General features: G+C 40.6%; 1 protein-coding gene across 4 annotated transcripts in view; it reads right to left on the bottom strand.

Annotated features, from left to right (window-relative positions):
* Window positions 1–25,200, bottom strand: part of LOC134867319 (neuropilin-2-like) — a 100,145-nt gene that overhangs the window by 48,328 nt on the left and 26,617 nt on the right. For all 4 annotated transcript variants that reach the window (XM_063887794.1, XM_063887796.1, XM_063887795.1 and 1 more), the window contains exons 3-7: window positions 23,595–23,776; window positions 14,519–14,746; window positions 11,875–12,030; window positions 11,610–11,779; window positions 6,767–6,922 (exon numbers count right to left, since the gene is read on the bottom strand). In XM_063887794.1, the coding sequence (XP_063743864.1) occupies window positions 6,767–6,922; window positions 11,610–11,779; window positions 11,875–12,030; window positions 14,519–14,746; window positions 23,595–23,776 (892 nt within the window). The remainder of the gene's footprint in view (window positions 1–6,766; window positions 6,923–11,609; window positions 11,780–11,874; window positions 12,031–14,518; window positions 14,747–23,594; window positions 23,777–25,200) is intronic.

The following is a 25,200-nucleotide window of genomic DNA, read 5'->3' as shown; positions in this document are numbered from 1 at the left end:
ACCTCCCTATTTGCTGTTATCAACCCACGCTGAAGTGATCACTCACATAAAGTGCACAGCGTGTTACCCTTTATTGGTTATGTTTGATAAACAGCCAATACTAACATTAAAATGAACAAAAATGTGGTTATCATTTGCAGAGTGCTGTTTGGCCATGTTTTAAGGTTAGCATATTGTTATTATGCAGATGAGTTGACGTTTAGGGATTACAGAATTGGTCAACTGTCACTCTCTGAGTTAGCCTTCATAATTGTAAGTGTTTTGTCAGTATATTTGAAATGACTAAGTTAGCTAGCTAGCTTATTGCAGATCTGCAACAATATTGTAAGGAATCATGCGATCATATTGTTAAATAAGTCCAAAAAACATACATTTTAGTTAAGTTTCCAATAACAGTGACAGATAGGGTCCCCGTTTCCGTTTGAGCTTCTTGCAGTGTTTTGTTTATGTGGCGTTGTTAGTAATCTTGCGCTAGTTTCGTCAAGTTGGGGAACGTTTTCTTAGTGCTGTGCAGTTTTTTTTTTGTTTAATCTTTTCTGAAAGATCGTTACACATAATGGAAATGTTTTGTGCCGTTGTAGAGCGTTTGCACCTGTTGGCCTCCGTAGCTGAGATTATACACAGCAGGCAGGTTTAAGGTGATATGACTGAGGTCTTACATTTAAACTGTTAACAGTCTCTTTATAGACGGCTTGTGCAATAATCAGCTAATGGATATCAACTCGCAACCCAGCTCAGGTTGTGTGTGTTAACACAAATGTATGTATATGTGTGTTTTGTGCAAGTTTGTTAAAGGTCCAATATCACCACATTTGTTAAGAGACACAGCAAGCTGACACCAGGAACACAGGGGTAAACAGATGCCTAACTTTAGACCTCTCTCTCTCTCTCTCTCTCTCTCACGCTCTCTCTCTCTCTCACACACACAAACACACACACACACACACACACACACACACACACACACACACACACACACACACACACACACACACACACACACACACACACACACACACACACACACACACACACACACACTATACCAACACTATAAGAATATTTAGAGCAAGAAAAACATTCTCAATTCAAATTGTACTTTCATCTCCTAGTGAAAGTCAAAGGTTACAAACATGGAGCGAATACTCTTTTCTCTTTCATTTACACACTTCCTCTGCTGAATAACAATAATGTGCATGGTGGAAGAACACATATTGTGTATAGCTGCTTCTGTTTTGTAGTCAAAAGGTGAAAAAACAAGTCTAACGCCTAACTATAAACTTTATTCTGATTCCGAATCGAACTACAAGATGATAAAAAGAATGCCACGACGAATATGATCACCTCATGGGAAAGAAAAGGACAGGTGTGTGTGTGTGTGTGTGTGTTTGTGTGTGTGCGTGTGTGTGGCCCTGTCGTGCGCCTGCGGGACGCAGTCAGTCACCGAGGGAGGACCAGTGCAGACATATTGAATTATTCAAATGTCCATTCTACCAGTATGTGTGCAGAGTTATAAAATAGTAAAACTCCCCGCCATCTCCTCTCATTTCATCACACAAGAACACACACACAAAGACTTTGGGGAGGTAGCCTGCATTTGACAGCTGACTTTTGGTGTGTGTGTTTGCAATCCACAAATCTCACAAAGTGGCACCACTATGATTCCCCCCTTGTTCCTTGTTCTCTCGGCTTTTCTTCCATCATTTGTCACAAACTATTTCCTCCCTGCACCCTTTGACCTAGCCTTCCATGCTGCCTTTCTCTCGCCTCCCCCCCGTGAATCTTCCCACTTCTTGTCGTTTTATTTAATTTCTCCCCCCTCCTGACATTCTTACAGGCTGTGTTGCTGATCTATCCGGAGGGATTTGTGGTCAACACCCTTGTCTGCTATTCTCATTATTCCTCCATCCTTGCATCTCTCCTTCGTGGTTCCTCTGTGAACACTTCTGTCCCCCCTTCTGCCTCCTTCCTTCACACACTTGCTCCCCAATGAACCTCCCTTTTCTCCCCTTGGTTTCCACCTCTCTTCCTCCCTCTGCGCCGCTCCGTTCCGCCTCTTGCAATCACTTCGATGCTTGACTGGTTGACCTTTTGCTTATGTTTTCTTGTCTTTCTTTTTTAATTTTTCTCCCAACTTTCCTCTCATCAAGATTCCTCTCCCTCCCCTCCGATTCCACCCACGTTTCCCACCTCCAGCCCTGTCTCTCCATCCATCCATCCTCCCTCCCACAGATTAAGGTGGGAATGGGAGGTTTTGGTTCTTGGCTGAGGTCCAGTGTTGTAATGACCACATCGCCTGAAGCGATTCAGGAGGGCTACGTAATGACATTCGTACCACGTCGTGCTTGAATGTACCTCTACATCACAAGGTCTATGACTCTTTCTGACAAAAAGTCAAACTAACACAACATCATCTCTCTACTCGAGACCTCAGGTCAGACAAAATTGCTTGCTTTTTTCCGTCATATGGGCAACCTCTCAAAACCTCTGGACAACTCAGTGCACTTACTCATGGAACAGTTATACTAATAGTGTCATTATCTCTATATATTGCTCACATGTTTATGCTCTCATGATGGTTCACATGAGCAGTCAAATGATCTGACATGACCCGATTGCAAAGAGGGGAAGTGAATAATGGCTGCTGCATTGTAAAAACAGGTAAAGGTAAAAAGTCAATGCTAAGATGAAAATAGATGCATAATGTGCAATTGTGTGAGATTCTTATTATCCACATGACACTGTGTCGGGGAAGACTATCAGAGTTGAGATGACTAATGTTGAATCAAAAATGAAGGAATATTCTTGCTTACTCTTTTTTTTTTACAAATCAGCATCATAGTATTATATCCAGCATGAATTTGATTTGTTTGTTTTCATTGCGTCACAAAAAATCTGTTTTTTGCATTCATACGTGAAGCAAACTTTTGCTTATAGCTTTGCTCTGTTAACACATCATTGAATCACATCTAATTTTAAAGAAACCACACAGCTAATTAGTTCTGCAATGAAGATTTTTTATATAATCTTGTCCCCCGTGTGTCTTATACCTTCTGTCCGCTTTTCCTCCCTCTTTCTGTGGTGAATATCTTGAGTTAGTACCTGTCATTTGTGAGCCTGTCAGTGTAATGTAGGAACAAATGCCGTATAAATGTTACTTTTTCCTAATTTCCGAAAAGTTAACATATATTCCATGTGTCCCATCTGGTTTACGACAGGGCTTTAATGACATTATCAAATACATTACAGATCACACAAATCATCCTGATGCTGTGTGACAGTGGCGCCGCCCACATGGGCTGGCTTCCAGATGTTTAAAACCAGAATGTGTGTGTGTGTCTCTGCATGCACAGTGACTGCTTTATTAAAAATTGCTCATCTGAGACTAATGATAACATACCACAAGGATGGATATGTGTGTTGTCTGGTTGTGTTTTGCATGAGCATTGAAAGTATGGCATGCTCATATACTTTTTTAAATATCCATGTGGCTCCCATTAATTCTTGTCCTCCTTTCATGCCTCTTGCGCATAAAACACTAATTCAATAATTCTTCCAGATTCACACATACACACACATACACACACGCACACACACACACACACACACACATACACACACACACACACACACACACACGCACGCACACACACACACACACACACACACACACACACACACACACACACACACACACACACACACACACACACACACACACACACACACACACACACACACACACACACACTTTACCATTGCTGTAACCAAGCACAAAAAGTCATTTGTTCGATCAGCATAAACTTGCCCGTCTATTTCATGATGACTTTCTCTGAAACATATGGGGGGGAAGAAAAGGAGGAGGGGTAGAAAAGAGAGCAAGAGTGGTGGGATAAGGTGAATGAAGACGTGAGGAGATTTAGCATGTAGACAAGAAAGGAGGATTTGATTGATGACAGATAGATTTTGAGAGAACTAGTGAATGGGTGAGTGAATGAAAATGTCAGGTGAGAGATGGATGGATAATGGAAAAGTAAAGAGCAAGTTCGAAAGTCTAACAAAGACAAGTTTGAGCACTTGTATCCCTTGTCTTTTTCGAAAATGTACTCTTAAATTAAAGTAAAAATAAATCTTACTTCGGCTCTTTCGTGTACATTTACATGCTTTGTCCCTGCATGAAATGATCCAGGATCTGCTCTAAATTATAAAAACTATTTCCTTGGATTAACCTGAGAATGCAGACATGCCCGAATTATAAAACATTTGATCTTCTGGGCCATTGCTGTTGATTATTTATATTTCTTTCAAACATAACAGACAGATTCTCATTTAGGCCCTAAAAATATACAGTGGGAATGGAAAAGCCGTTGCTGATTGGCCGCTTGAGGCATGTCAGCTGAGATTGGCCCAAAGACGCTGACACCATCATTTCAACATCAGATAAAGGACCATCACCCTTTCGTCTTCTTCAAGCTCTCTTTCAACCCTTTCTCTTCTTATTCTGTCTTTCTTTCCCAGGACACAGGCAGCAATATGACCTTGACACCAAATTGTAATTCTGTGAAATGTTTACTTGAGTCCATTTCAAATGTATATATCCGAATACTTCTCTGTTCAAAGACCCTAACCCTAACCCTACCTTATGATAGGGAACACTCCTTAATTTCTTATGCTGTTACAAGACTCGGTAATGAAACATATTCCATCCAATTACAAAGATGCTTGAAGTAAAAAATTACTAGTAAATCATAGCATAGTAGGACTAGTCGGAAAACTCTTGGAATGAAAAGATGGATAGAGATGCCTCGTCAATACACGATATAGACAACCAGGAAAACAAACTGTTAATATACATGTGGTTTGTTTCCTTAATGTACAAATGAAAGTCAGTTTTACAGTATTTGATCACTCAGAGGTCTGACGGCCTTTGGCTGATCCATCAGATTACTGCACAGACTGTCTCACCATTGGGGCTCAAGAGACCATTGGTTTGAGTTTGCGCATATATGTGTGTGTGGAAGACAAGCGAGGGATATTCACCAGAAGCTGCTGCTGATTTATTCTAAACCCCTCCTCCTTTTCAAAGACCCACACTCACATGCACACACTCTATTGCGTCTCTCTAGGCATTCAGTTTTGAAGCAGCTATCCAGGGTTATGCAGGAATCTGGGAGATTATTGGTGGAGACACAAACAACAGCCCCCACAACATCATCAATAATCTGTTTTGAGTATTGATTGTAACTGTTTCATAGCCTGTTGTCAGCAGAATACTGCTATTTCAAAGACAACAAAAGGGATTAAAAGGGGGATTGATTGATCAATTGATTTGTTGAACGATTTCCTGATTTTTGAAAAAAACATGTGAATGTATGTGCTCTCACTTTACCAATTAAAATAACAAAATCAATTTTGTACTTAGCTTAAAAGCCAAAAAACCTGATCTCACTCATTTACCACTCCTCATTCTCCTATCATCACTCCATGTATTTATTTATTTTCTCCCTGACTGCATTCCTCCACAACCCCTGTGTTTTATCCATCAATCATTTCTCTGGGAAATACATCCATAAGCCATATGCAGTCCGCAGAGGATCCCCAGATAGTTAGACTGAATCTCCTGTTTCTTTCTCAAAGCAAAAGAAACATTTGCACTGTACACAAGCATATCTGACTGTGTGTGCATGTACTAAGTGTTCATGAAGGAATAAAGGTTTTACAGCGCAAAGCCAGACGTGGTGTTAGACCACAGGACAAACATATGTGACCGCTGTGGTGGTGGGAGAATGGCTGTGATGGAAAAACCTGCCGCAAGCACTGGAACGCTGCTCTCCTTTAATTGCAGTTGTAACCATTTTAAAGAAATTTGGTAACGTCTGCTTGGTTTTCTACCCAGGACCCCCATACTGCAGCACAATCACTGATGATTCATCGTGTATTAACACCACTGAGAGAAAGAAACAGCCTTGAAACATGTCTAACCTGGTCGATACTAAGAAGAACTCTGACTGGTGAGTAACAGAAACCAGATGAGATGTGAAAAGCAGACTCTGCAGTCTACTGTAAGCGTAGCTGCACACGGTGATGTAAGGTATCACTTGGAGAAGTGTGCTGATTCTGGCTTGGTCGTAAACCCTTAAATGAAGCCAACTGAGCAGCGGTGGAAATGGAATTTTTGTAATTGCATACACCGGTTGGGGTTTGGGCTTGTGGTCAAGTGTTGCTGCATTTATTCCGTCTCATATGACTCTACCCCTTCCATGTGTGTGCATGTCGAGGCATGTTTGTCACCCAAGAGCCTCCAGACTCTCTCTCTAGCCATGACTACTTTGTGTTTTTTTGTGCATCTGAAGTGTGATGGTTTGTGCATAATTCTGAGCTGTAGAGGATTAGGGTCAGGGGAGGCTATGCTGGTTTCCTACTTCATTATCAATTACATTTAGAAAAAAAAAAGTTGTTTTGCTGCTTTTTTTGTTTTGTTTCAAATTACATCATTAACCACGTGTTTAAAAGCCAGAAGTAACTAAATTTCCCTGACACATAATTTTAGTGGAGTAATGTTTGTTAAAGTAATTCTTTTTTTAGACATTCTTAAATTTGGGATGTCATTCCCATTATTTTGTTGGTGCAAAATGACCAAAATCCATGTTGTTAACCTGACATGCCCCCTTTTCCAACACTCAATAGTATAGTTGAATATGTAAATCTAGTAGGAAAAAAAAAAGCCTTTCCAAATGAACAAGTCAGCTAATGAGTCGGGGCCTACCTTGTGATTCTTGCCATGTCTGTAGACCATCCAGTCCTCTCCATTGGTGCTGACCTCCAGCTTGAAGTTAGTGACATGGTAAGCCTTTGCAGTTTCCTTTGAAATGGCGCCCTGGGTGGCAATGCCTGTTAGCACCTTTAAAGTATGGAGGTCCACCTGTTGGCAGGGAGAAAAAAGTAGGTTTTATTAAAGACAAAAAATAAAATTCTCGACTGTTCCCTAACCCTGTCTGATCTCAATTTAATCCATTCCTTACCCAAAACCCATGTCATACACTTAAGAGATGCCCTCAGGCTGAAGCTCTGAAAACATCAAATTGTTTAAAAGATATACACTTTAACTTATCAGCATCATCTTTTACCTTTTCCACTCTACTTTCATCTCCTTCTTTCTCTCCTCTCTGTGCCCTCTCTCCTGGCAGATCGATAGTAATGACCTGGGGCTCATTTTAATTTCCTCCCATACAATAGCAAGAATCACCTCACCCCATCCTGATTGGTGATGCTAGGCTACGTCGCTGGCTTGCTGCTGGCTGTGTTGAATTATACATGGCCAGCATTGTGTGCTTAATGCGAGCTTCAAAATCCTTCATTTCCAGGTCACTCAAGTAGATCCGCATTTGTTTTGCTTTAGCGTGCCCACAATGAGTAGACAAAGCAGAACAATGAAGCCCTCAATATCAAATTTAAAAGTAATGGAAAAATGTTCATAGTTGCTAAGACATTTAAAGTGATAAAAAAAAAAATAGATATTGTTTTGGTGACATTTACATTTAGTTGCTGAGTTCTGCTGGGGGGGGCAGCATCAGAGCCGGTGACACCAGCAAACTTAACAAACTATTTAAGAAAGCTGGCTCTGTCATCGGGATCAAACTGGACCCTTTTGAAGCTGTGGTGGAGAGGAGGACTCTGAACAAACTGTTGTCCATCATGGATAACCCCACCCACCCTCTCCACCTGCTCCTGGAAGGACAGCGGAGTTGGAGCAGTCTGTTGGAGACGGAGCTCCGCTGTCCTTCCAAGGACACAAGGACAGGTACAGGAGAACATTCCTGCCCACTGCAATAACCCTGTACAATAATTCCCCCCTGGCTGGCAGACAACTCACTACTCCATAGCCTCTCTGTTAACTGGACATAACATGCACATTTTACACTTTACACTTAACATTGTACATTTATATAACATTTTCATTTAATATTCCATTACATTGCACTATTTTATCTGTATATTTCTTATTTGTATTTCTAATGTTTTGCTATGCTTCATATTGTATTGTATTTTGCTGCGGTAACAAGCTAAATACTTTATTGGGATAAATAAAGTATTTCTGATTATGATTCTGATTTTGATCTACGGTTTGTTTAGGTTCATCTGCAACTTTTTAATATCAATACTTCACATTTGTTAGCACTACATTTAGCTTGAGATCCAAGTCCTTATTGACGGAACAAGGCCAAGGTTTGGAGACAGAGAGAGGCTGCAGACAAATAAAGAGCAGAAGATGAGAAAGATTCTGCTGTAGGTTATAACATTTATTCTCCTCTGTTGGAGCTGCTGAAACCTGTAGATTAATCAGAACTTGTTGTGTGTGCATGAGAGTGTGTGCTTTGTGTCCCACTGGGGTATAGTACAAAACACCGGGGGAGGTAAAATGCTGCGTTTGTTATCTGTCAGCGAGACAGGTGTTTTAGATTACTTCCAACACACACACATACATACACACAAACACGCTTACGGCCAGTCAGGGATCCACCAAGACAACTAATCGATGGTCCAGAACCAAGGAGAGGAATGGATGAGAAGAGGAGGGGCGTGGAGTAAGGGAATAAGAGAGGGAGAAAGAGAGAGAGCAAGAGAGAGAGCGAGAGAGAGAGACGCTAAGTGAGCCTTTCCCAGGCAGGGCTTCTCATCAATCACGGAGTTGTTAGAATAACGGAGGCACAGGAACTCGCATCATCAATCTGCACCACACCTCACTAGACCATACCAGAAAAGAACTGAAAAGATTGGAATAGGAGCTTCGGTAACCAAGTGGTTAAATGGAATGACATAAAACTACAATATCCCAGCTTGATACTAACCTTGGGACCGTTTTTTGCATCTAATACCCCTGTTTTAATTGAATTTCCTATTCACTGGGTGTTATTGGGTTGGGATTTGACATGTGCAGTGGCCATCAGGTGTAAATGCACTACAACTGTCAGAAACATTTACACTAGGAGAAACTCAGCTCAGAAAACGCAGCTTGAGAAACAGTGCAAATATATATCACAAGTGTGCCAAAACACATGGAAATGATATAAAAAAATATATATCTTCACCAACTTTACAACAAATACAAAACGATGCAAATAAAACAAACGCTGCACAAGTTCAAAACACAACGGTAATTTCTCAGTTTTTAAATAAAGGCAAAAATGCTGTAAAAAATATATTCTTCAAATAAATGAATTGGAATTGAACTAAGTGCTCTGTCGAGAGATTTAAACCACACACGTGGCCCTTGAATCAACATAGCCACACACACATGCCTGAATGGCATGGGCACATATCAACAAACACACACTCACACAGACATGCACTGATGAACCCACACACTCAGTTATAAGAGACCAGGGAGTGCATGATGCGAGAAGGAGAGGCATGTTGGCATTTATGACAGCTGCTTGTCAAGACAGGAGGTAGCGAGCACACATATACACAACCGCATAACAAAGTACACACACATACACACACACGCAGGGGCCTTGCTCTCTGATAGGCGCTAACGCAGGGGAACAGCTGAGAGCCTCTGTGAAACGCAGCAACCTCACCACAACACTGGTGACCAGAGTAAGACTACACAAGAGTAGCAGTAGCTTATAGTTAACTGTCAAGACAATTTCATGCAAAGATCTGATGTTTCATGATGAACAACTAGAATCATCGACTGGTGATTGAACCCCTCCACCAATCAGTTAAGTTGGAGATTGTATCCATGTCTGTCCAAAATGTCCTTATTTTAAGGTTTTCGTATATATACTCTTGAGTCATGGCTGAATACCTGTTTGGTGAGGTCAGAGTGACCTTGAACTTTGAAAAACAAAATCAAATCAGTTCATCATTGAGTCCAAATGGATGTTTGTTTCAAGTTTTGAGAGATTCCCCCCAGGCTTTCCTGAGATATTGCGTTTCCGGATGTACAGATGTCCGGATGGACAACCAAAAAACAAAGTGCCTCTGGCCATGGGTTTTGCAGGCAGAGAGGAATAATAAAGAAAAAACATTCAAGAGATATGGACTGTTTCAAGCTATTCATGTTGATAAAAAATGTCAGCTAATTCTGAGAGTATAGGCCAGAGAGAGTGAGCTGTCAGCTGCAGTGGAGGTGAAACAGGAAGGAAGCGTGGAGCTGATGGGACCTTGGCCTCATGCTGTCTCTTGGCCACGTTCCCTTCCTGTGTTTGCCTGGCCCAGAGTTCGGCCTCAGCGGAGCTCTGACAATCAGAACTGCTGCTTCTTTTCCACATTTGTCTTTGGCTATCTCTATATGTGTTCCTACAAATGAACAGAAGGAGGGCTTGCCAGGTTCTTGCCTCTTTGAGCAAAACACTCATCTATCACTGTCTCTGTTAACTGAAGAAATGTTTAATCATTACTCAGAAGCAGCACCTCTTGGTTTGTCTGATCACAGGCTTTAGAAAAGATAGAATATGTATGCCGCACAAAGGAAAGGCAAGTTTTATTGTGGTGTTATTGTGCTGCAAGTCAGAAAGGCTGAGAGTCCAACTGCTAGCATCCTGAACCAGTTGGCAAACTCTAAGAAACGGTTCAGGCGAGGAGGAGAGTTTCTGACTCTTGAAACTCCTCTGACACATCTTATATTGGGTACAGGAAAGGTTCAAACTGATAACTTAATGAAGGGAAATCATGAGTTGACGCCTATCTCACAAAGGCTTGTTGACAATAAGTAAAGACAAAACCTGTGCGCAGTCTTCGCAAGGCTACAGGAAGGTGACACCCAACAAGATAATCTGTTGTTTATAGAAGGCCTCACTCTGAAGAGCGCCTTGCAGGCAGGTTGGAATTCATTTTGTCTGAGGGGTGAGTGAACCTCACACTCCCTTTCCCCTCTCACCCAGACAGCCTCATAACTCACGCTTGGCACAGGGATGGCAGGAAGTTGGCGCTGTGATAAAGTACAGGAAACAATGCCTTACCCAGGCATCTAGCTGCTAAACCTTGATATCACCACAACTCCCACTCACTCTCTCTCGCTCTCTCCAACATACGCTGACACAAATATAGCTGTGGTGAAGTTATTATGTGACATGTCAACGCAAGAGAAAATATGCTATTAAAGTAAAAGCGTAAAGAGAGTAAACTTTTTTTCAGGGAATATATTCTGTATTAAAGGATTGGGATTGTGGATTTGTTCCGTATCACGATGAAGAAGAATGTCCTTCTCCTAGAAATTATTTTTATATGATACATTTTTTTGTATTCTTTTTTTAGTGACACTTTTTTTAGTTATTGTTTTGGGTTGCTTTGGGGGTGGGGGGTTTATCCTTTTCTTCCTTTTTCATTCTTCTCTTTTTGTGATTTGTGGATGGTTATGTAGTTATTAAAGATATTTGTGACTTCAGTTCTGTATGTATTTTTTATAATGCCAAAAATAAATAAAACATTTGAACATGGGGTTAGAACAGCTTGTTTGGGGCTACGATGCCTCAATGTGGCCATGCCATAATGAACCGAAAAGACCATTTTTGAAAAGAGTCATTCTGATAAGCAGGTTGAGAAACCCCTGAGTCCTACTCTTCAACTCCAGGTTGCTAATACATTTCAGGACAAACTGGTACCTGTATGTATTCCCTGTTGCTGTCTTCATTGGGTGTCCATCCATTGTCATGGTAATTGAGTCGGGCCTGTCGTGGCAGCCAGTGTTCATCGTAGAAACTTGTAGAGGCTGTGATCTGGTCATCTGTGATCTTTCCTGACTCCATACCGAAAGCATTACTACAGTGGAAAGCTAAGAAGCGGAAGAACAGAAGAGAACGAGGTTTAGAAAGAGATATTTACAATATTCTAGTATTTATTGAAATAAAAAGCCTTAATTAGACTTACTCTCACTGACTTCCTTGTGAGTCATGTTGTATCGAGCCGAGAAGCCATCTTTAGCAACAGCCATGTCCGTGTGGAAGGCCAGAGAGAGAATCCCAGTGGACGATTGGATCTCAGGAGGCACCCTGATCCCACAGTATCGACCAATCAGAGGACCCACTGTCAATCAGAGAAGAGGTATTGGATAAGTCAGTGTGTCGGCAACTTATACATTTCATCCTTTGCAATTTGTATTTCGTAACATGATGCTGTTAACACGAGACATTACAAAGATCTCATTAATTTATCAGTCCCTTTATCCTTACAGTTGTCTGTCTATATCCTTTGCTTGTCTTCCCTTTCTTCCACTATCTCTATCACTCCCTCTTCCGCTGCTATCTTCTCATCACTCTGCCCTCTCATGTCATCGCCCCTCCTTCCTTTATCTTCATAAACTCAATCTCTGGCCTTGACATGCTTTTACAATGTGCACTATATATAGTATATGTGAGTGTAAATCCAGGGATCTAAGTGATTCGTCCACTGTCCTCTTCTCTAATACCACAACTTGTATGTGTCAACACAAGCAGATGAGTATGATTTAAAGCCCTGGGGTGTGTGTGTGTGGGGTGGGAACACAAATAGTAGTTTCATCCTGCTACTCTCTGACTCCTCTCACACACACATAGATACTGTATTCACACCAGGAGGCTTGTGGAGGAGGAAGAGGAAGAAAATAGCCTCCAATCGATCAGAGTTATTGATTTTTTTACTTCCCTGTTGGAGCTGGTGGATATTTGAAATAGGGCTCTTGAGCAAATAACAGCAATAACTCTTTTCTTGATGGTGGCAAGGAAAAAGGAAAAAAAAAGGACAAAGAGAAGAGAATCTCAAATCTACCAGGGCGATTTCTATAAATAAATAACCCATGTTTGCATGAAATTCTAGTTGAATAAATTGGATTTTATTAGGAGGATTTCAAATTTATTATTTGTAGCTCACGAGGAAAAACGGTCCTATTTCTCCATCTCCCTCTGTAGTTATGAATTTCATTTTGGCATAATAGAAGGCACATGTGTTCCTTGCCTGACCCAATATAAAGTATGTGCACAGAAAGACACACAGTAAAACCAATGGCGTTGCCCCCCTTCATACCTTCATTATTTGGTATGTGCATGTGTGACACTTTTAGATTAAATGGAATGTGACTAAGCAAACACTTCATAGCGTTGTTTTAGCTCACTTTACCTAATATAAGTGGTTTATTGCACTCACAACACTCAAGCTAGAACTGCCTTTTCATTTTTCCATTGAATGAATACATCTTGCTCCTCCGCCCTTCCGCCAACACATTTTAACCCTGCAAGAAAGGAACGTGGCTATATTCCCTTTCCCTGTGTGTCTTTTATCTTGTCTTCTTTTCTTACGTAGGACTATACAAACTTGCTAAGGTTGAAACTTAGTCCTTCACCTCTGAATCTCATCCGGTATATTCCCTTCCCTTTCAATATCCTCCCACTTCATTTCACTTTGCTTCCTTTTCTTTCATCCCGCTATCCTTCTGGTCTCTCTCCATCACTCACCGCAGAAGCCTTTCATCCTCTCTTTGTCTTTCAATCCCTCTCCTTGTTTCTGGTTATCTTCATTTTTTACTTTTAACTTTGCCTAACCTCTCTTGTCTTGTATTAAATCCCCTAAAAAGAGGTAAAAAGAATGCTGTGGCTTTTTCAGTTTCTTGTTTTAACCCACTGTTTCAACCTGTTCTTCTCTTTATACCATCTCTGTGACTTTTCTCCAATCCTCAGCCTGAATCCATACAGAAAGTTATTCATAAGAAGAAAAGAACCATTGTTTCCTCTCCGTTACTCGTAATGTTGTTCAGTCTTTTCTGGGAAAGTTCTAAGTACCTACAAGATTTATGAATTAAGCACTTAAACAATATCTCAAATCGAATTGTTCAATTTCTAAAACCTGGCATCTCGCAAGTATCGCACACAAAACTCAAAATAAATAATGAAACCAGAAGAGAATGGTTTAGAACACTTAAAGAATCTTCCTTCCTCTGCCATTCCCAGTTGCCCCAGTTCTCTTTTCTCCTTTTCTTTTTTTTGTTGAAGGTGGAGCAGAGGTCTTCTGGCCTTCGTGTATTCATCTCTAATTTTTCTTTCCTTTCTTACAGTCTTCCAAGCAGTGGAGAAACCTTTCCTTGCCCTTCTTTTCTCTCTACCTCTTCCCTCTCTTGAAACCAGATCCAAGATCGTTGCGCCTTAAGAGTTTCTAAACTCTTCCAGTCCTTCCAGCAGCCAAAACAGAAATATCCGAGCCCTCTACCGCTCCTCCTCTCACCTCCCCTCTTTTCTCCCTCCTCTCAGTAACACCTATTTTATTTTCCCCATGAAAGGCTATGTTGTTTCTCCACAGAAGGTGCCAACATCCTATCCTGCCTGTAAGCTTGGCTTTCATCTACCAACGCATAGCCACTAAAATAGTTGCAGTCAATAATGATGTAGGCAGGGCAGAATTTGCAACATTTTAACTTTGCTGTATGTTTTGCCTCCAGAAATGGTTGAATAATTGTTTAACACTTCTAAAAAAGATCCTTAACATCAATAATTGCCACCATTGTATAATATGACCCATGATCACATCAAGTTGATCTATTTCTCACCTCCTGGGAGCCCGTCCCATACTTCCAGCCAGTCGTACTTGCAATCGCCCTCTCCGCCCGGCAGGGGGTCGTTCTCCAGGTCAAAGGTGAGGAAAGTGAGGGTCACATCCATGCTGGGCGGGACAATGATGATGAAGGAACACTCAAGGTTGTGGGGGTATTTGTCAGGGAAACCTGGGGACTCAATGAGACCCGTGGGACTGGTGAAGTTACGGGAACAGTCCGAACCTGGGAAGAACACACAGACATAAAATATATTTAGAGACATATTGAGCAGAAAAAAAAACTAACCGCAGTTTGAGGTTTAACAAATAAACGTTCAACTAATGAAATCATTGTGAGAAGATTCTCAGAGGTGCTGTTTCGTTTTCAAACCGCTTCAAAATGTTATGACTCCCAGTATAGCTATCCTCACTTTATTGACCAAAAACACGTCTGTATTGAGTTTGAATCCACATCATGTACATTAAACAAAGAAGAAGATGTATTTAGGGCACAGTTGGGTTTGCATAAGTCTGGGTACTTGAAACAGTCATTTTAATGCAGACTTGAATCTTGCAGGTAGAAATCCCGCCCAAGGACTTCACAATGGTCATGTAGGAGGAATGATTAACTGAAAACGAGCTGATTCAGGTTTACCAGCTCCAATAAACCTTACATATATTTAAGAGGACTATTATCAGCACTATGGAGGACTAAGTACTTGAAAGACCAAATTTGGGTGTCAATTGTGCTTTTACTTGTGCGCCTTAAGTGCACTTCAGCCAAATGCTAACCCTAACCCCAATTCTACAGGTTCCCAAGGAAAAATGCAGGGGCAACATCAACTCCAAAAGAAACAATGATTTTTGGGTATTAATAAAGAGTTGAACCAATTACATTGCAAACAGAAGGACATACTAATAATGTAATGTAGTTTTTTTTTTCCTTGGGGAACTGAATGCTTGAATTATGATGTTAATTTGTTGATCAACAAAAGGCACATCAATATTGAGAGATCAGATCGATAGGTCTCCACAACATATTGCTCTGAACCGTTGCAGATTTGGTGGTTTGCTCAAGGGCACGTGTGTAGTGCCAAACAGGTAAACACCTCTCTAGCTAGCAGTATACACTCTTTACTTGGTCAGAGATTGAGCTTTAGCTGTCCCAAATAAAGAGAAGAAGAAAACTAAAGAAGAAAACTGGAGCTTAGTGAGATAGAGTAACAAAAAAATGAAGACATGATAGAGATGTAAACAGAAGAGACATACAAATGTAATCTGTTGATAGTATCATGGTTGGGTGGTCCAGCAGTTATGGGAAACACAAACACACACACACACACACACACACACACACACACACACACACACACACACACACACACACACACACACACACACACACACACACACACACACACACACACACACACACACACACACACACAGTGATCTGGGGGTAATCTGGAGCTCTTCCTTTCTGAACAACTGTAATACCCTCTCCATTAATACTCACACACACATGCTATGGAGAGGATGTGGTCACAGCAACTGGACCATTATTCCAGTCTAACCAGCCATGTATGACCAAATACCCATACACACACACACACTCTGTCTAAGCCCCTTATGGTAACCCATTTATCTCCAGTCTGTTTGACTGTCTGCTATTGTCCTTGCGTGCTTGCATGAGTTTGTGAAAAGAAAGTGACTAAGAGCACATTAGGATAGAGTGTGTCTACTCTGGCATGCAAAGTGCATTCAAGCACATGTGTGCATGTCGATGTACAGTTAGGTGTTATAATAAGTCTACATCAGACATGTTTTAGCCCAATTTTTGGTCTTTCTCGAGGGTCTATGACGATTTTACTTCTGTTTGTGCTCATAACTGAAAGAAAAAGTGTCTTCTTCTGACTTCTGTGTGTGTTGGGCTTTGAGTGCTGTCAATATTGAAATTGGTCGGTAGCTCAAAGTGGCTAGTTTTGCCAGAAATCTCCATGGAAACTAGTTTGCTAAACCGGATCAAAAACAAGTAGAATGTGTGTTTTAGACACTGCACTGTAGCGATCATGATGGAACATACTTTTCTAGGTGTAGCCAGGAATATTTATATTGTTATGTTCCTGTCTCCACCCTTCCTCTTTTTCTACTTTCATTTTAAATAAGCTTATGTTTGTTCCGGTATTTCACTTACCCTGCACAGCAGCACCCTTTGGTTAAGTATTCCAAAATCTGTAATATGGCTAATATAATGTGGTGTTGAAGTTGAAAGACACTCAAAAAAATGTGCTTGCTAATTTATATGAATGCATACAATACATGTATGTGATTGTCCATTTTCCAGAGCAACCAATCTATTTATAGTGCATCAGGGATTGTCTGTTTGTCTTGATATATCCCCGTTTGTCTGTTTTTCTGTCCTACTTCCTCGCCTTATTTGCGTGTTATTGTGACCCCTCGTGCAATGATCTCATATACACACACACTTGCACGCGGACACACACTGTGTCTCACTGGGATCCCCTTGCGTCTGGCCCCCCTGCAGTGTCAGTCGCTGGATAGCGCCGGTCTGCGTGAGTAAGAGCATGTGTGTGTGTGAGTGTGTAGTGAACGCCTGACTAGTTCTGTTGCCAGCAGCAATTTAATTCCATTCTCATTACTTCATGTTCATGAACATCACCAAAACACTCATGCCCTCCTTTCTTTCTCCGTCTGTACCCTTCTCCACATTCTCTCGCACGTCTGTCTCGACCTTGTCGCTATTTTTAAAGTCAACTGAAACCCAAAAATGGAATGTATTGGAAATGTGTTTAAACTTTTCCAAACAGCAGGTTGTTTCCTCCGTACACATATCTGATTTCTATGGCTTTTGTCCTGTTCAACTTCTCTCCTAATTCATTTCTCCTAGAAAATGGTTTATCCCCCACTACTCTTCTTTTAACTGATCTTTCCTACTGTCTTCTCTCCTGCTGTTCTTTTTTTTACCATAGTCCCAAGCACCTTTTCATCTTTCACAGCTACATCGCTCCCTTCCCTCCCACTGTCTCGTTTCCTTTTCTTTTCTCCTCACTTCCCATCTGTTTGAATTGGATGACTGTGAAAGAAACACATGTTTCACTATGGGGTAAGGTTAGAGGAAGTGTGTGTGTGTGTGTGTGTGTGTGTGTGTGTGTGTGTGTGTGTGTGTGTGTGTGTGTGTGTGTGTGTGTGTGTGTGTGTGTGTGTGTGTGTGTGTGTGTGTGTGTGTGTGTGTGTGTGTGTGTGTGTGTGTGTGTGTGTGTGTGTTTGTGGCAAGCTGGCATGCAAACATTGTTATTCATTTAAACTGCGAGTGTTTATTTCCTATATAAAAGTATATAAAGTGTGCTTGTCTGATTATTCTTTGTGTGTGTGTGTCTGTGGTAAGATGGCATGCAGACATATACTTTCGTTTAAACTGTCGTTCATGCCAATGGGCTATTAGTTGGATCAAACCCATAATTATGCCCTCCTTCTCTCTAATGCAAACACACAGACAGACACACAAACCGCAGGCCCACACACAGTTCAAAACCACAGCTTGGTTTTTCCATACATATGGTTAGATTCCACTTCAGTGTCATATAAGTTGCAGGTTTGTGGTGCTGAAAGTGCTCTGACATTATATTTCAGCCTCTGTCACTGAATCACAGCAGTGATTTCCCCCACAATAAACTCCCTATTCAACCAAATCCACGCTGACATATGAAATCCAACTGTCACAAGAAAACCACCCCTTCAGCTATCCAATAGCAATTTGCTAAAAGCTCCTACGACGCAGCATTACTCAAAGTAAATCAAGGAAATATTTTCAAATATATTCTTGACTTTGACATTTGGGAGCACCCTCAGTCTGCCATAACTCTAAAGACTGCCTGTTTTATTCTAATCATTTAAAACACCAACCCACATCAACAAGTGTTTTTCAACAGAAATTAACATCTCTGTTAGGAAACTTTCATTTGTTTTTTTACAGCGACTTTTATTTTGAAACTTACTCTGATTTTGTCTGTCGGTTTGCTACTGAAAATGTACTTTGCACAAAGTATTATTTGCACTAAAAAACTACTTGCACTACTGTCAAACTGTGTTGTTTGTGTCTAATATATGTATATATTACTTAGTTTTTTTTGTATACCCCTTTTTACCCCCCCTATTTTTTTTATGCTCTTATCTTTTTATGTTATATGTTGTTGTTTATATTTGCACTGTGGGACTGCCAGAAACGGTATTTCAATGTTCTGTATGTATAACACATGTGGAAACTTTGACAATAAAGTGGACTTTTTTTTTTTGGTTTCCTGTTTGTGCCGTTGGTGCTTCATTATGTTTCTGCCATTGCTACAACGCAGAAGTTGGTCGTAGTCACCGGCTATGTAAGTTGCATTGACATTGTTTATGTAACACAATAGGTCATTTTTCTCTTTCATGTATGGCTTTGTATTATTTGTCTGATGTTGATACTATTAAATAAATTACTGTTTGAGTGATTATTTTGCTTATAGACAAGCAGCGTTGAGCTTGCACGCTGAGCTAACGCGCTGAGCTTACGCGCAGAGCTTACGCGCTGACCTAACATGCTAAGCATGCTATCTATCTCATGATTCCCCAAAATCTTCTCTCAGGGTAAATGGCAGGGTAAAAGATACCCTTAAAAGAGCAAAATAGGCAATGGCACTACTATAGTAAAACATATTCCAACGCATGTGTTTTCACTAACTAAAGCACTTTGCCTTGCATTGCCTTGTAAAATTTGCTTCACTGCAGACCAAGGAAATGAACATATGTGTACCTCAGGTTTAAGTCTGTTGTGCATTTTGAGGGAAATTACACTTCTGCTGTTTGCAAAATTAGCCCTACCACAGAGCTCCTTTCTCTCCACACTGGGTCAGATCTGGATCCACTTTCCCCAATGAAAGCCAGAAGAAGGATGAGGGAGCAATCTGATTGGTTGGACGGTGTAATAAACTGGCTAGATGGGTAGTCGGAGGCAGAGAGGAAGTGCCTAAAGGTATTTGGTAGAAAGTAAACAACAGCAGTTATTGGAAGGATTGTCACGATAGCTTCCACATTACACCCCCTGACAGTGTGTGCGTGTGTGTGTGTGTTTGTGTGTGTGACTCAGAAATATGTTCACACAGTTGCACTTAGGGGTTTCACTTCTTATTAAGGTCAAAAGCTAGTCTACATAAGCTAAAAGCGTTACGAAAAAGGTTATGATTTGTTTTTTGGTAGAGGTTGGGTTTAAGGCTAAGGTAACTGAACAGAAAACGAATGAGCCAATGAAATGTCCAACTAATTGATAAAAATTGTGTGTGTGGGTGAGTGAGTTAACATTTGCGTGCAGACATGCAAGCTCTCCTTCATTTGTGAGTAACCGTCCAGCCAGCATCAGTGCATTCATATGTGTGTGTGTGTGTGTGTGTGTGTGTGTGTGTGTGTGTGTGTGTGTGTGTGTGTGTGTGTGTGTGTGTGTGTGTGTGTGTGTGCGTGTGCGTGTGCGTGTGCGTGTGGGTGGGTGTCTGGAGAGTTCTGGGTCACAATAACAGCTGGGGGCACACTGCCTAGACAGTGAATGTTGATTGGTCGCCACATTCCAAGTTGCTGTGTTCCTATTGGCTGTCATTTTACTACAGTATCCATAGTGATAGAGCGGTAAACAAAAACAAGTGTGAGATGTGTATTTGTGTTTTCGTGTTCAAGTGTACTTGGTGTTTGTTCAAGCACTTAAATTTGAGGTTTTTTTCAAGTGCATGTTTGCATACTAGTGTTAGGGTTAAGGTTTATCAGTGCAACATGTAATACGTCCGTACTTCAGTCTGTCTATGTGTACTTCGGTATATGGTCTTCAAATGTAACTGTAAAATGGAAAGGGTTATTGTTAGCCCTAACCCTAGCACATGCATGCTTTTGGGTTTTACTGTATTTACATGTTTTGTAGGTTAGATATGTGTTTTCTGTCTGCCCGTTTTCAAGCTCTTTAAACTGTTAATCTTCGAAGGGTCCAGTAATTAGGACACCCAGAGATTGGGGGACAATCCCCCCCAACATACACGCGAACACATTCTCATTACTCTAAAACACAGACCCCAGCAACAGTAAGGGATTGTGGGATTGTAGCAGCGCCAAGAGGATGATGGATTAGAAAGGAAAATGCAAAAGCATTATCAACACTATAAAAGGGTTACTAGACTAGTTTAAAATGTATACTAACGGGAAATAATGGCCAGATTTTTTTTGGTTCATGTCCCAAGAAAACGCTCTCACTCGAGCTAAAAAGGTAATCTTGCTAAATAATAGATACTGCTTCCAGTAACAGATATTAAAAAGAAAAATGGCGAGAAAAGTCAAATGAGACCCGAAAAAGTGATTAAAGTAATGAATAAATGATTACACTCCCGCTTGTTTAAACTCCAAAGTGCATTTTGTAGACTTGATTTAATTAACTAAAAGAAAAACTGATAATATTAAATTCTCTCAAAGACAAAAAGGAAAACCAAAGTAAAAAATTAAAAACGTTTAATTAAACAGTGCTTCTATCCTTATTTTCCCTCCATGTTCAGCTTCTAGTAGTGACAGTATATATGCTATCCAGTGAATACCTTGGAAAAATAAGAGACACTTTTCAATGTTCTTTTACTGAGGGTTGAACGGAACAGAATATGCAATGGTAGCACAGACAGAAACATATTTTGATGGTTCACCATGAGGCTATACAGTCAGTTTAACAGACACACACAAAAAAAAATCTAGTCACCCACGTAACCAGACGTTCTGCTGCAACTTCCAGGATAACAAGATCTTGTTAGCAGTATGGCAACAGCTTGAATGTTCCAAATGGCTTCATTATTACTGCCAGAGAAGGCTAGACGCACACACAAACACACACACACAAACACACAAACACACACACACACACACACACACACACACACACACACACACACACACACACACACACACACACACACACACACACACACACACACACACACACACACACACACACGAGTTACACAAACAGAGACTTAAGAAGAAGTATATGCTAATGCTTATTTTATCAATCAAAGCAGATGTCTTTCTGTTTATTCCATGTAGTTTATCTGTCATACTCCATGTAAATAAAGTCCGTCCAAGCCAAAAATCTGAATAGGTTGTTTCTGCAAATGCCACTAAACAACATGTATTTATACTCAAGTGACATGCCCAAAACAAAATGATCATCCGCTGTTGATTTAAGGGTTTCATACAGATTGTCATTGTGGCTTCTTTTACTACAAAAAACACTCTTGTTCCATAACCTTAACCAAGTACTTATTTCAACACAAACCATGATCGATATCTGTGCTTAACCATCCCCTGGCTTTGACATTGTAACACTTCCTAAAACAGATTTATTTTTCAACAAAGATTTGTAACAATTATGAAAATAAAGGTATATCGTACCACCCTTTGATTTAAAAAACATTTACAGATCATCCCGATACAAACCCTAACCCCAACCAAAGCCTAGCCCTAATCCTTACCATGTTAAGGTGGTTCCTATCAAAATAACGTGATATACCATTTTTACTCGTTTCATTTAAAAAGAAGTGTACTGAAATTGTAAGCTGATTTTCACAATGAATGTCTATCATTCATATAAGCAAAGCAACTTTTAATTTCTAAATGCTTTCCATCAAACCATGGGTCATAGTGTTTGATGTTTTAAAATGTCATAGGTACAAAATCGATTTTCATGGTTAAAAAATCTCTTTCTGTGTGAATCTCTCTTTATCTCCCAAGGGTGCTAGGGTGTGAACACTGACACCCTTGTTGTCTTTAAGTCTATCTGGTGGACTCTGTCTGGCAAAAAACACACACACAAGAACTCCCAAAAGGCTGGTGCCAAGCGCACGTGTTGTGTTAGTAACCTCAGCCCTCTGTGCCTATATGTGTGCGTGTGTGTGGGTGTGTGGGTGTCTCTGGGGAACAGGGCTCAGGACTCAATTAAGCGGGCATGTGTGGAATGCTTTCAGGGGTAACGGGACAAGATGGCTGTGGGGCCGACACTATGCGCCCCTCTGTCTCACTCGCCCTTGATCTCAATTGGTCTCGCTTTGGCTGACCCATGGCAGCGTGAAGGGGAGCCATGTCAGGCACACATACATGTACACACACACACACACACAAAGTGCCATGAAAGGGAGGGATGTCTCGCCTGGACAGTCTAAAGGGCACTCAAGGGTCCTCTGCCATGTCTCTCGTCTCAGTCTCCCATGACACCGGGGAGATAAACGAGACTTGGTCACCTAATGAAGCATGTTGAGTCCTCTATGAGTAGCTTGTAATACAGTTGCTAATAGCCTATTTGTAAAGGTGAAATCCTACCAAAATCCTGTTAACTGTTGTGAAGTCTGTTCATGTGTAAGGGTCGTTTACATGGATAATGTGCCTGTTGAGGGTCTTGGATTCTCAAAATATAGGCTTTATTTAGAGAATTGCTTTATCAGGAAAAAATATGTCACATCCTGGGGCTCCCTGGAGTCCTACGGTTTAATCACAATGCTGTTTGAGTCTGGCCATTATCCTCAGTTTTTTTTCTCCTTGTTTTATGATAATTCTCTACTGTCTGTCTACAATGCAGTATGCAATAAAATTAGGAAATGAATGTCATTCTTTGCGCATTTTTCAATGAGTCATGGGGAAACATCAAGTTCCAAAACATTCACATGAACTTGTGAATCGACACACATTCTTAGGATAAATAGTATAGTATTTATTTTCTCAGTAACTTTGGGATTTGACTACAAATTAACACACTTAAACTATGCAACCCTGCTTCTGCCAGACAAAATACTGTCTGTAAAAAGTAATTTCATTTGATAAAGAAGGGCCCTCGGAGAGTGGATATCTGCCTGCAAAGGCCACATACCCTATCTAGCAATCTAGTGAAAAATAATTTGTATTTTAGACCTGGGATCCAGATCTTCTTCAAATTTAAAAAAAGGTTTGTCCGTGGCCTTCCTTTTCATAAACATAATGATAGCTAAAAAGCCAAATAACAGAAGTAAATAACAGAAGCACCCACTTACCGGTTTTGAATATTTCGTAGCGCAGTGAGAAGCCCGCCCCTTGGTGGGCGTAGTCGGATACAAACTTGATGTGGAGTGAAGGCCCAGATGATATGATTGGTGCAGGAGCGATGTTGCTGCAGTGCTTCCCAAGTAGGTCAGCCGTCTCCGAGTTCCCATCGTGGATCTCTACATAGTCATACCTGCAGAGACCAACAAATACCATTAATTAAGTGCAATAAAGCCTAAAGATACAACAAAAGCAAGAAACACGGAACTGTATATTCGCATCACATTTTCCCTCCTCCAGGATTAAATGCACTACCACAGGGGTAATAATATCCCTATGCTTAATATCTACTGTACGTTCTTGATGATCTAGACATTTAATAAATGTTCGGAATAGGTGTTTTGTGGAGGTAGAGCGACAAAACTTTAATTGGAGGAACAGGAAATTGTTAAATCCTTTCAGACTGCTTTGCCAATGATGTTATTATAGATTTTTTCTTAATTTGTTTTTTTCTTGACATTGGATTTGACTCCGTAACAGAAGCAACTAGCAAATTGTTTTCATCTATCAGTGGCTAGAGGTACTTCTGAAAGCACCGTTACCATCAACCGAGACGTCATTACAATTCAAATGAATGCAGCAAAAGACATTGACTGTTCACAGATGGTGGAGGAGGAAAAGAACCACCTGCATGAGGATAAATAGAACAAATCACTTTTGGGGAAATTCAATAACTGCACAGTATTCGGGGGTGATTATATACTCCAAATGCTACCAGATTCATGGGCAATAGAGCACACATTTATAAATGTTATACAAACAAAAGGAGAGCGCAAATTTAGAATGGCTCCCTTTCATCTGGCATAAAGTCACGTGTCATGCACTTTAGAATTTCATTTAAAAAATGAATCCTTTCTCACACATTTTCCTCAATCTGAAATACTTGTCATTCTATGAATTACAAGATTCATGCTTTTTTTGAGGTATTTAAATAATATGCCTTCAAAAGAAATGATAGTATTTTATAAAATGAAATTGATTATGAAGAAAAAAAATGTGTCTAGTGCTTTTTGATACACTATGGGGTCAAAGTGAGAGTGTGAGAGCATTTTGAACTACGGATGCACCCTGCAGCCTTTGATGCTAGAAACGGATTTAATCTGGAACAAATGACTCTAGTTTACATCTTTGCTCAGGTCTAATTCAATAATGTCTGTAACTCAGCCCGGCGGCCTTCAGTTCTCTGAGAAATTCACATTTTCCACATTTTCCAGTGGATTTAGGTCACTTCGGTATTTTGTTTGTTATAAGGGGACTCTGCAGAACCATAATTTAATAGGATTCCTCAGTACAAAAGACCCAAAACAGTTGTGTTACGTCAAGTGCTGCAACTTTCTAAGTTACCTAAAAATACAGAGAGAATGGCTGCTTGGCTCCTTTCTACCCATAAAGCGAATGTTCTGCTTGAAATCTATTTCATTCCCATTTCTTTCATGTTTTCTGACCATAAATGTTAGGATCTCTTCAGACCCACAGCAGGAGCGTTGCCTCTGTGTCTGGAGACCAAGGACACACCTGCCTAAGTTTATAATAGATTCCTGGACAGAAATTCCTTGA

The sequence above is a fragment of the Eleginops maclovinus genome, chromosome 7, assembly GCF_036324505.1.
Source record: "Eleginops maclovinus isolate JMC-PN-2008 ecotype Puerto Natales chromosome 7, JC_Emac_rtc_rv5, whole genome shotgun sequence".
In the NCBI taxonomy this organism is placed as follows: Eukaryota; Metazoa; Chordata; class Actinopteri; order Perciformes; family Eleginopidae; genus Eleginops; species Eleginops maclovinus.
Note: the sequence above shows the minus strand (reverse complement) of the source record. Positions and strands in the feature narration are given on the sequence as shown.